Source organism: Scardinius erythrophthalmus (genome assembly GCF_964197995.2).
Source record: "Scardinius erythrophthalmus genome assembly, chromosome: 12".
In the NCBI taxonomy this organism is placed as follows: Eukaryota; Metazoa; Chordata; class Actinopteri; order Cypriniformes; family Leuciscidae; genus Scardinius; species Scardinius erythrophthalmus.
Genome location: NC_138232.1, coordinates 36,160,373 through 36,173,143, shown reverse-complemented (window position 1 = coordinate 36,173,143; position 12,771 = coordinate 36,160,373). Strand labels below are relative to the sequence as shown.

At 36.4% G+C, this 12,771-nt stretch overlaps 1 protein-coding gene across 1 annotated transcript; it reads left to right on the top strand.

Annotated features, from left to right (window-relative positions):
* Positions 1-166: 166 nt before the first annotated feature.
* tbx19 (T-box transcription factor 19) lies at positions 167-11,128 on the top strand (the record flags this gene model as incomplete). The annotated part of the gene is made up of 8 exons (XM_081381482.1): positions 167-393; positions 2,272-2,536; positions 5,058-5,192; positions 7,129-7,190; positions 9,210-9,271; positions 9,424-9,624; positions 10,627-10,762; positions 10,891-11,128. The coding sequence occupies 8 exons, from the start codon at positions 167-169 to the stop codon at positions 11,126-11,128; spliced, it is 1,326 nt and encodes a 441-aa protein (XP_081237608.1).
* Positions 11,129-12,771: the final 1,643 nt, after the last annotated feature.

Here is a 12,771-nt window from a genome sequence, read left to right as displayed (position 1 = left end):
AGATCAAACGGCTACTAGAATACACACACACTGCTAAAGAGAGTTCTTTTTCATTTATCATTGACGCAGTCCACAAGTTGTTAGGCACAGAAATCTTCTCATAAATGAAAGTGAGCTAAAGTTAAAGTCCAGTTGTTTTCCACTTGGCGCGCGCGCGTGTGAGATCATGAAGGTTGAGGAAGATGTGCGGAGCGGTGGAGCGGTGACCGGTGCTCGGGCCAGCAGTGACTGCTGTATCACCAGACTGCTGAGCGTCGTGGAGAGCGAGTTACAGGCCGGCCGAGAGAAGGGGGACCCCACCGAGAAGCAGCTCAAAGTCACCCTGGAAGATGCTGAACTCTGGAGGAAATTCAAAGAAGTCACCAATGAGATGATTGTGACGAAGAACGGCAGGTGAGCCGCGATGAACCTGCGCCAACGCTGTAAAAGTCTTTTGATAATTTATATTAATTAACACATTTGTTTTGCTCAGAATATGTTAGAAAATATGTTTGTGAAGTTTACTTGAACTTTTGAAGAAAATAATTTAATACGTTCTTATTGCTTATGTTATTTAATTAGTATTTACTTCTAATTTCTAATCCTCTTTTAATAATTTTAAGTCACATAAATGTAATGATGCAATGTCTCTGCAGTGTTTCACAAAATATTATAATTATATATTTGTGCTCTATCTTTCTTTAAAACATTTTAAAGAAAGATGATATTGAAGCACTTTTTTTGTGAGAAAAAAAATCACAAAAAAAAAAAACAGGTTTTAAGTGATAAAACAATATGTATACTGTTTAAAATAAAGAAAAAAATGGACACTTTCTGGTTGTCACTCTGCGAGGACACCCGTGAGAACTGATTTCTCACCCAGTAAAAATCACTTTTTTTTTTTTTTTTGCTTAAAAGTAATTGTAAAAACAGCTTCATACATTTAGTTGCTGCCTTATTCAAAGTGGCTGTATGAGTCATTTCAACTTAAATTATATTAAACTTACTGGAGGTAAATCTCATATATAACCTTTTTTTTTAAGTTGCTTACATTATTTTCATGAGTTAAAGTAATGTAAAAACATTGAAATTGACTTATTGATCATATCATGACGACTGGACATTTTTTTTAATCGTGACTTAAGTGTCCAAATACTTTTGGGCACCACATATAAAATTTACTGCAATATTGTTTCTTGAATGGTATAACAGAGAGAATAGGAAAAAAAATGAAGTTGCAAATATTTTACCAGTCAATGTCATAGTTTGAACCTAGAACTTTAAAAGCAAATTTGTTGCTCATAATCCTTTTGATAATGTTAATATCAGTTGTAGTTTTAGTGCTACTTTTTTATAAGGATTCTCATTACATTTTGGATTGCTAAAATGATTAAACTACGTCTCTCTAGTTATCTGCTTTCATTTATCCATCTGTCTTTCTATCAAAATGCCTTGTCATCTCTAAGCAGGTTTATAATTGTAAGTTGCTGTTGGCACATGGCGGTGTTTCTGATGTTTTTTTGTTTGTTTTTTTGGATCAGGCAGATTAAATTAATTGAAAAAGGCTTGTTGTGTTGTCAGGCTGAAGGGTGACTTGACCAACTCATTCAGTAGTTACAGGTCAGCTCTGCAGGTGGGTGTCCTTCCATTTGCAGCCCCTCTTAAACTTGTTCTCATCCATAAAAAATAATCATGGGGGGGAAAGTGGAAAATGACTAGCGTCCAGCCTCTCGTGAAGTTTGTGCTTGTAACTGCTCGTGGAGTTTTGGCAGACGGTGTGGATCATTGTTGGGGAATAACTTTTTAATCACTTATGCGAGTGCGTTAGAGCTCTTGGACAATTAAGATTTTTGTCTTAAAGGGATAGTTCCCCTAAAAATATTATTCGCCCTCATGTAAATCCAAACCTGTATGGCTTTCTTTCTTCTGCATGTGGAACACAAATGGTGTTTTGAAGTGTTTTTGTCCATGTAGCGAAAGCCAGTTGTATCCAAAACAACACTGGAATCCTTTGACTTTCATTGTATGGACACGAAAAACACGAATGTATTTATGTACCATAGAACATACACTCTTGAAAATAAAGATTCCAATGAAGAATGATTTTGGTTAACCTTTCATTGGACAGTTCCTTTTTGCATCTTTAGAACCTTTTCCACTATAAAGAACCAGGCGCTGGTTTTAACATAGAAGTCAAAGATTCTTCACGGAACTATACATTTTTGTAATAGCGCACAGGAGATCAAGTAAGCATTTTTAAGCAATTCTCCTGTCACAATTCCTCCTTTGCAGGAGGATGTTTCCAGTTCTGAAGGTCTGCGTGACGGGTCTGGATCCCAACGCCATGTATTCGTTCCTGTTGGACTTCAGCCCTGCAGACGGGCACCGCTGGAAGTACGTGAACGGCGAGTGGGTCCCCGCGGGCAAACCTGAGCCTCACAGTCACAGCTGTGTCTACATCCACCCCGACTCCCCCAACTTCGGTGCCCACTGGATGAAAGCTCCGGTGTCCTTCAACAAAGTCAAACTGACCAACAAACTCAACGGAGGAGGCCAGGTGCAGAAACACTGACACGTACACACACATTTGTAATGCATGAAATAGCTGAAATAAGTTCCACTTTCGCCATAAGTTTTGCCATTCTCCTTTGTTATCTCTCTGTTTGTGTCTGTAGATTGATAAATCTGAGAAATTGACATTCGTTCCCTGCCGCCTGCACATTATACACGTGTAACGCAGGTGTGTAATGCCGTACGCGGCCTGCGCTGTAATCTTGAGTAGCCTCTCAGGTCTCTTGTGTGTCCAAACAGGCCTCTCTGTAGCTTTTAGGAGTCTTGGCCTGCCTTTAATCACCCTGTGCGCTGCCACGGGGAAATTTCAAGTGTGCATTTATACAATTAGTGCTCTCCTCGGCATCCACTTCACCTATGGAGCCCCTTTGTTCAGCGGGGACTGCATGTAAACAGAAATAAACAGCTCTTAATTGGCACTTTTCTCGTTTAATGCACTTCCTGCCGTTCAGACAGAGAGTGGTCTACTTCAGCTAGCCATCCTGGCTTTCAGCGAGGCCGCTGCGAGGTGCTCCAGCCCGCTCCATTCGAGTATGACTCCGCCACCAAATTATTATTGGTATTTACATGACCCCTCCCCTGCGCCCTCCCCGCCACCCCATCCTCTTCTCCTGTATTCCTGCCTGGTCCCTATTTACCGGGGTTTTTAAACGCCGAGCTGGCAGCGGAGAGGACGATGAGAGAGAACCAGCTCTAAATGAAATAATTGCTGTGGTTAGTTGTACATTATGGTAATTACCTCTGTTTTTTTCTATGCAAAATTAATTTAGCCATCAGTCCTTAGATGTTCAAAAAGGCAACATATTAAAAAAAGGCAAATGGGAGAGAAAGGCACACAAAGCCCTTTATGTCCCCTGTAGCCATGCAGATGAGTACCTGCCCCTCATCAGTCATTGTAATCTACCAATTAGAGAGAGAAAAAAAATCAGCTTTTCTCTCTCGTTCCGCCTGTCTCTTTCTCAGAATTCGCCCGATAGATTTAATCATGCTTGACGTGGTCACTGCAGTCATTCCAAGAATTTTTTATTTAGACAATGCAGTGTGTGTAAATAGAAAAAGCTACTAATATGTAGTGATACTGTTTAAGAACTGGCTCCCTTTTAACTGATGAGTTGGAATTTGAATTACATTGGCCACGTCCCACAGTGCTATGACCTTAATAATTACATCTTGATATAGGAAACAGCCTATATTATTTCTCATCTGATTAGACATATCAAAACAATTAATCAAACTGCCATACCGCACTTACAAAATAGCTACTGTTTGCATTGTATAATTTCAGGTAATTTTATACAAATAATAAAATAAATGGAATGTAATGCCAATATATAGGCTATAATAATAATAGGCTTCAGAAATATTTTTTGCATCTACTCCAGTCTTCAGTGTCACATGATCCTTCAGAAATCATTCTAATTTGCTGCTCAATTATAATTGGTGCTCAGTTATTAATAATGGTTCTTATTACCATCAATGTTGAAATGTTGTTTATGCTGCTTAATATTTTGGTGGAAATCGTGCTTTTTTTCAGGAGTCTTTGATGAATAGAAAGTTCAAAAGAACAGCATTTATTTGAAATAGAAATCATTTGTAACATTATACATGTCTTTACTGTCACTTCTAATCATGCACCCTTGCTGAATAAAATAAATGTATTTTTATTTAATTTAATTTTTATTTTCTATCTTATCTCAAACTTTTCAATGGCTTTGTATGCTTCCCACAAAAATATTAAAGAGCAAAAACTGTTTTCAACATTGATAACTATAAGAAATGATAATAATAAGAAATAAGAAATCATGATATTAGAATGATTTCTGAAGGATCATGTGACACTGAAGACTGGAGTAATGATGCTGAAAATTCAGCCATCACAGGAATACATTTTTTTAATATATAACTATAGAACACTTTTTTTTTTATTGCAGATAATATTTCACAAAATTATAAGTTTCACTTTATTTCGATGGTCCACTTTAGTAACTTGTCAACTAACTCTCATTTGAGTGTTAGTAGACTGTAGTCGACTAGTAGACTGTTAGGTTAGGGTTAGGTGAATAAGTTGACATAATTGCAAAGTTACTTATAGTCAGTAGAATGTCTGTTGGGGAGCATCAAAATCAAGTGTTAACAGATATTTAAAAAATAGTCTACTAATACTCTAATGACTGTTACTTGACATGTAGTTGCAAAGTTACTTAATAGTAGAATGTCTAAAGCATGTATGTATTACCCAAAAATTGTGTGGATTTCTTTGGACTTCAGTCTGTTTTAATTCTTCTTTACATTCAAAATCTACAGGTATTTGCAATCCTTTGTTTGATACCTCATTTAGAATTTAGTTCAAATTCAGTCTAAAAATATATACCGGTGCAGTATGGACCTACGTGTTTAGCTGAAGTCGATATGTACGCCACCTTACATGTGTTGTAAACTAAAGTCCTGTAAAGAGCCGATTTCTTTCTTACTTTTCTTTTGTCTTCTGTTCTGATCACCTGATCCAGATCATGCTGAATTCTCTCCATAAGTACGAACCTCAAATTCACATTGTTCGTGTAGGAGGAAGCCACAGGATGGTGACCAACATCTCTTTCACAGACACTCAGTTCATCGCTGTAACAGCCTACCAGAATGAGGAGGTTAGAGCATCTTCACTAAACATTTAGGATAAACATGCTTAAAGAGATAGTTCACCCAAAAATGATTTATTCACTCTCATGTTTTCCAAAAGACAGACAAACATTTTTTTTCTGTATAGCTTGAAAAGTACGGTTAGGCAGGATGTTTATGCTGCTCTTTACCAAGAAGTGAATGTAAATTATGAAAAGCTCTCCAAAGTTACAAAGTCACTCCAATGGGAGTGTGCACTGTTTCTGAACTCCCTGAAGTTTTTCTTCTGGGAACATGCATGTCACAATGTTCCTCATTTAAATTATTCCCGCCAAAGGCATACGCAAAAAAAGGGACGAGGCCTGGTTGAGTTGCTTTAATGGTGTGTTGAAACTCAGTTATGGTAAGGGTTGTGACATATTCCCAAAATGCTTGAAGCGGTTAACCAATCGCAACACACTGGTACAGCTGACCAATCAGAGCACATTGAAAGAAAGGTTCTGCAATGTAAAAGATCAGGAAAATAATGTTTTTGAGCATTCCAGCACAAAAAAAAAAACTATCCTAGTTGACCCCACAAACAAAATCAAGACTTTGAAAAGAGGGCTTAATAAGTCCCATTTAAAGGCGCATTTACACGACAACGATGTACTAAAAATAGAAAAGTTTTTCCTTCGCATTTTCCGTGTACAGATGACAACATTGTCAAATCGATCCCCATTTACATGTATCCGCAAAAAAGATTAAAAACTATTAAACTAGCCAAAAAGTATTGTGCTGCAAGGCCAGTAGTTGGCGATGTCTAGCCTGGGAAAACCCAGACAAACTTCCGGCAAATTTAGATTTGCCCTGCAAGTAGTCTGGCAAAGAGCCCATTCAAGCCGATTTCTAATCCGTCCAAATCGCGGCACCAATCAGAAACGTTGAGGCCGGCTTTACACGATGACGATCGCTCTGATTGGTTTTAGGTCTATCCAATTGCGCCCAGAGGCATTTGAGCGACATCCGTTGGTGAAGCGCACCAACTTTTAAATGAATTATTATATTCAAATTGCAAACACATGAGGACAGTCTCCTTGAAAGACCCACTGGCAGATGAACGTGCTACTACATTACTCTCCGAAACGGTAGGAAATTAAATTAGATTTAATAGAGGATTTTTAACTGTGACAAGATGATTGACAGGGCAGTTTACGTGACAGGACGCACGCGACAGATCCGTCCGATAAAGATGACGAAGTAGTATGTCCCAAAGCTTGCCTACTTTTTTGCTGCACATTCAAAAGTAAATACCTTTTCTTCACAAAAAGAGTACATACTTTTATGGCGTAGTGCGAATTTGGACGCAGCATATGGCTTTACACAATGACGATCGCTCTGATTGGTTTTAGGTCTATCCAATTGCGCCCAGAGGCATTTGAGCGACGTCCGTTGGTGACGCCCCTTTGGAAATGAGTTATTAATGAAGCTTTGCCAGACAATAACTCAGTTACTACTGAGAATGGTCTGGTTTTAACCAGGCTAGGCGATGCCACTTTGTAAAGAAAAACTACGCGCCTATAGACTGAACACGTAATACGCATGACGCCACCGTTTTCACAAATTTGCATTTTTGTAGTTTGCATGAAGAAAATAACAGTATTGTTTTCAGAAACTTGCACTTTGAAACCCGTTTTAAAAAGTTTGCATTTTGAGGCCCCCAAAACGCTGTTGTCGTGGAAATGAACGGCCAAAACACACAACAGTTTTAAATTTTTTGTTGAAAACAGTGTCGTGTAAACGTATAAAATCTTGCTGGGTGAACTGTACCTTTAAAAAGAAGCTACTTGTTTGTGTTTTGCTGAATGCAAAATATAATAGTTTGTAAAATGGTTGAAAAAGATAATATTAGGAGATGAAAATATGTGACCTCTGGTGTTCAAATATTTTATCCTCATAATCCTTCTGGTTTCCTTCCCTTCGTAGATAACTGCACTGAAGATAAAACACAATCCGTTTGCCAAAGCTTTCCTCGATGCAAAGGAAAGGTACAATGTATTTAAATTCCATCGAACAAACATTGTCAGTATCAGAAGATAAGTTTTCTCACCAATTTAACAATGCGTATTTCAACTCATAATAATATCATAGCAGGCATTAGCGCTAGTCAAGCTAGCATGACTGTGCGAAATCAGCCGTGATTAGCGACCAATTATTAAACGTTTATGCTTTGAAATCGAGCGAGTGTGTGAGTAAAGGAGCTTGTTGGAGAGGCAGTGTGAAGTGAGAGTGAGAGATTTTAAGCGGCTACAGTGAAGAATGTGTGAGATATTACACAACAATGTTGGTGGAATGAGCGCTGAATAATTGTACTCCAGTAAATGTAGTCATAACTTCACGGGAACAGAGGTACAACACTCCTCTAAAAAAAACTACTTAAATGAGACTCACTCTGTACCGTGTAAATTTGAACAATTACAGGGTGAATCTCATTAAAAGGTAAAAAAAAAAGTTATTTTGGTTAAAGATGTTCATCTAAAACTTAAAAATAATACGAATATATAATGAATGCATATTTTAGGACCATTTGAATATTTTGCATTGCATTGCATTACATTCATCACAACTGTAAAGGAAAAATTCCAGCCCCAAATTATTATTAGTATAATGTGTAGTTCTTATTCTCATTGGTGATTTTCATTACTATAATACAATAGGTGTGTCCCAATTCGCATACTTATGCACAATTCTGTGTCATTTGTAGTTTAAAGTGATGCACTGAATTAACCGAAAAAACAAACTCTTCATCCGAAATCACGTACAGTCTGAGCAGGTACTATATTTGAATGCATTGACCATGACTGTTAAAAAAGTACGCTCTATATAGGATGAATATGGGTAGTATGAATAAAATCCAGACGTACTACATCCTCCATGTTGTTCTCATGTGACCAACCAGCGTCAGTTGCATTGCTTCACTTCCATTCACAAATCTCCTCTCATGCCCTCACGGGATGCACACTTCAGAATCTTGACGGAAGTAGCAGGTCATCCGAGGACTTTTTGTCTACTGTTTTTCGAATACTAATCTTTTGGCGTACAGTTTTTCGCATACTATTTAGTAAGGAAGTATTCGATTTGGGACACCGCTAAAGTATGGCATGTTGGACACTTCATGCACTCAACCGTCGTAGCTTTAATTACGTAGTGAAGGGGGCAGGGCTGCCAAGATTACAATGGTGAATGACAAAATAACCTTATAAAATTCATACTCTACATGTTTGAGTACATAGTGCACAAGTATAGTGTATAAGTGCATAGTGTATAGTGCATCATTTGGGACACAACTAATGATTTTAGGCTATTATAAAAGGCAATACAACAAATACTACTTTGAAATATAAAACTTTACCATTTAAATAATATATTCTTATATATTATATCTTTTAATTTTTATATATAATTATATATATATTGCATTAGAGTTCATGATAAAAAAGAAATCCACCAAAGACAGACCATAAACTAGTAAAATATAAATACTGAATTTAATTACAAGATTTTAAGAAAGTTTATGTGATGAAGTTAAATCAAAAGTGTCAGGAACAAATGAAAAGAGAGAGCTAAAGTATATGATAGGTTATGTACAGATAAACTTTACAAGTGTGCTTTTGTTTTTTGTTTTTGTTTTTGCCTGAAAAGTATTTAAATAGTGAAAAAGAAAAAAATTAAGGTGATTTTGCATACATCATACAGTTCCAAAGATTTTTTTATACTTTAAAACTTTGAACAAACATGAATTAAATTGATCTATAGTGACAGTAACAATATTTATAATGTTACAACAAAAATCACAGGAATAAAAAATAAAAAAAAGTTATTTTAATTGTAAAATATTGTTTTACTGTATTTTTTATCCAATAAATGCAGCAAACATTTTAAAAAGTTGTACCTCCCCCAAACTTTTGAACAATGGTATGTGTGCTGATTTATGGATATGAACTGTTTTGATAGGTTAGTTCTTCATTTGACGTTTGTCTCATTCACAAAGCTTTTTCTCTCCATAGGAGCCATCCTAAGAATCATCTAGAACCTCCAGCTGAAAACCAGCATGTGGGCATACCACACTGTTAGTGATTCATTTTCCACTTTCTTAAAGTTGGCAAAACTAATATTTTTGTCTGATTTATGGACAATGAATGAACATGTTTAAGAAATATTTATAGCATTATGCTAACAGTGTTATGTGAAGCACATTGGTGTCCATTCGTTGGTTTGCAGGTGGATGGTTCATATCAAACCCAGACACGCTGTGTTCTAGTGGTGGCAACTTTCCGTACCCAGGAGGTTTACCGCTAACTCCCCACCATGGGTACAAACACTACCCAAGTCTACACGGGCACCGAGCAGCCCCGTACCCATCGCCTTACCTGCCCCGCCATCATCATCACCACCACCCCCACCACCGTGGCCATAACTCAGGTGACACGTCATCATTTGAATCGTGTCTCAGCAATAGCCACAGACCACTGTGCCTTTTGCATTAAGAGAACCAATTAATCTAAAACTGAAAATCCCGTAATTATTTACTCACCATCATGTTACTCCAAAACCTGTATGACTTTCCTTCTTCTGTGGAACATGAAAGGAGAAATGTTGAAAAATGTACTGGTCATTAATTTCCAAGGGGAACGAGACTCAAGTTCCAAACTGGCATATGACTTATGCACTATATTTCCAGGTTTTCTATTTATTCTATATTATGTATATTAGAGGAAGATGACCCCCTTAAGAACAATGTGCATTAACTTATAAATTGTAGCAAATTTAGATAAGTTTAGCATGGATGATGATACATCAGGGAATGTGTTGTTATAGGAAAGAAATAACACAAAATATATATATATAAATTACAATTATACAAAAGATGTAAGTTGTAGTGTAAAACAGTGATGTGTCTCTGCAAATCCTTCATTAACAAACAAACACAGAAAATGTTGATATTCAGCATAAAATAATGTCATTGATCACTATTTTCCAGAGGCACAGAAACTGTTTTGACTAACTAAATCTCACAAATGTTGATATTCAGGTAAAATAGCTAAATTAATTCATCAGGTGTTGAAATGAGATTTTGTGCTTTCTATGGTGAAGAGAAAAAGGGTCTAACCCTATATTATATTATATTATATTATATTATATTATATTATATTATATTATATTATATTATATTATATTATATTATATTATATTATATTATATTATATTTCATTATATTATATTTATTAGATTAACTAGATCACATTGTGTTATATTAGATTAGATTATTATTGTATATAGATAAAACTACTATTATATTTGTATCAAATATTTGTATCATTTGTATTTTTTGTATTTGGCAAAAAAAAAAAAAAAAAAAAAAAAAAACTATAACACGTCAGTATTTCTTTGCTAACTCCCTAATTGTTTTGTTTTTCTTTGAAGTGTCTCTATCTGAGAATCTGAGTCCAGGTGCTGTGCAGATGTTCTCTGGTCACGAGAGCTGGACAGGTGTCTCTCCTCCTGGCACTGCTGGGATGCTGTCCATGCCTCCTGCTCCAAGCTCTCCCGGAGCCAGCAGGTCAGAAAGAGAACTGACTTTATACAGATGAGCCTTATTAAGTACGACAATATGTCAAACAATAAGGTAAAACTGCTTTACATACAAACCTGAAGTAAAGTAATGTTTGCTCATCTGTGATTTTTCAGTCAGTATCCATGCCTGTGGACTGTGAGCAGTTGCACTGTATCCTCCAGTCCTCCAGGGGGCATTGTGAGCGCCACACACAGCCAGGAGGAGCCTGCAGGTGGTGGCTCCACTTCTACATCACCCTGCTCCTTACTGCAGGGACACGGACCAACCAGCTCCGAGAGTGGTGTAGATCAAGCCAATCACAGTAGGGTAGGCGGGATGAGCTGGTCTTCTGTCACCACCCACTCATTTTGAGTGCTCTCATGGTGTGGTTTTGAAGTGTTAATAGAGTGCAAAAGTGCACCACTTTTTCAGCGGTGTTGGTTCCGGAAGTAATTTTCCCATTCATTTCTCCCATAAGGATTTTAAAAAAAGTCTTTCTTAAAGGGTTATAAGCCACGAACCAAGCTTACTAGCTATGAGGTGAATCATAATATTACAAACCTTGATTTTAAGCAAATATTATTTGAAAATCTGACAAAAATATGAAAAAAACACTATGTACTTAACGGATTTATTGAGGGAAAGAACTACAATACCATTAAGCATTGCGAACAGCATAATTGAATTAAAAAACGATGGAGAAATATAAAATTACTCATTTACTCAATACTCATTTAAAAAAAATTATTTGACTCGATTGTCATTCGCAGTGCTTGGTGGGAGTGGGCGGAGCTCGCTATTTTGGCACGTTTTGCTTGTGACTCTGATTGGTGGAATTTTATGTACAGCATCATGGGTAATAGGGGTGGGCGATATGACAAATCTTTATGATATGAGAAATTATTGTAAATAATTTTTACAATAATGATATCATGATATAGATGTTTTTATCTTTTTTATTTTTGTTATTAAACATAAGAAGCAAATCACTAACAATAGGACAAATACAATAACAAAAATATGAATTAAAATTTTTCAGGCAGATAGGTTTATTTAATATGTAGTTAGACATAGTACAGAAATTGTGAACCAAATGTAAAAATAAAAAACTGCATAGTCTTCACTGTATGTATTAATTTATTCTTATTAAAGCTACAAAAGTTATCTAGCAGCAGTAAATTATTTTCTATTTGTCTTTTGTTGTTTGATTAACATTAATGATACACAGAGCAGCGGGAATATTAGGCTGCTGTCACTTTAAGACTGAACGCACGTATCCATTATACTGATACACATCAAGTTTTCACCCAACTTTTTGAGTAAATACCGACTGCGTTTACATGAATACCCCACACGTTGGGCATTTTGACATAATTTTGTGTGTATTTGACGATTCAAGTGCAATAAGACGTGAAAGAGAACTGAATTGGCGATCGCATGCTGAGTGTGCACACGATTACGCTGTGTGTCAGCTCGTACACCGCATTGACTTCTTTTTCACAGCTTATTGCCCTTAATAAGTCTTTATAACATTAAGGATGTCCCAAATTTTCGATCGCCTTCTGAGAGAGGCAGTTTTCCACGCCCTTAACTCTTTTTAACATCAAGCTCTATTGTCCATTTATGCATTTCATCACTCTAAAATGTCAATAGTGCTGTGCTACGCTTAAAAATATTTACATACCACGATACACTCTATAGCAAAATCTCTAATGATATACCATCGCCACATTATCATTATACCACCCAGCCTTTAGTTTTTCACCACAAATTCCACTGTTAAACACAACTATTTTAAAAATAAGTTGAAATAAAGCAGGCTGAAAGCAATTATCATCGATTAACAAATCTTAGGCTTATAAGTTAGCATTAAAAATCTATTTTCCTATGGAGAAAATGAATGTTTCTACTTCCGGAACCCAACTGTTGCACTCTATTGCCCTGTCCCAAATGATGCCCATCTATTATAACAGAAAAGGAGGAACTTTTTGTGCTTTCAGTATTTGTGCTTGACA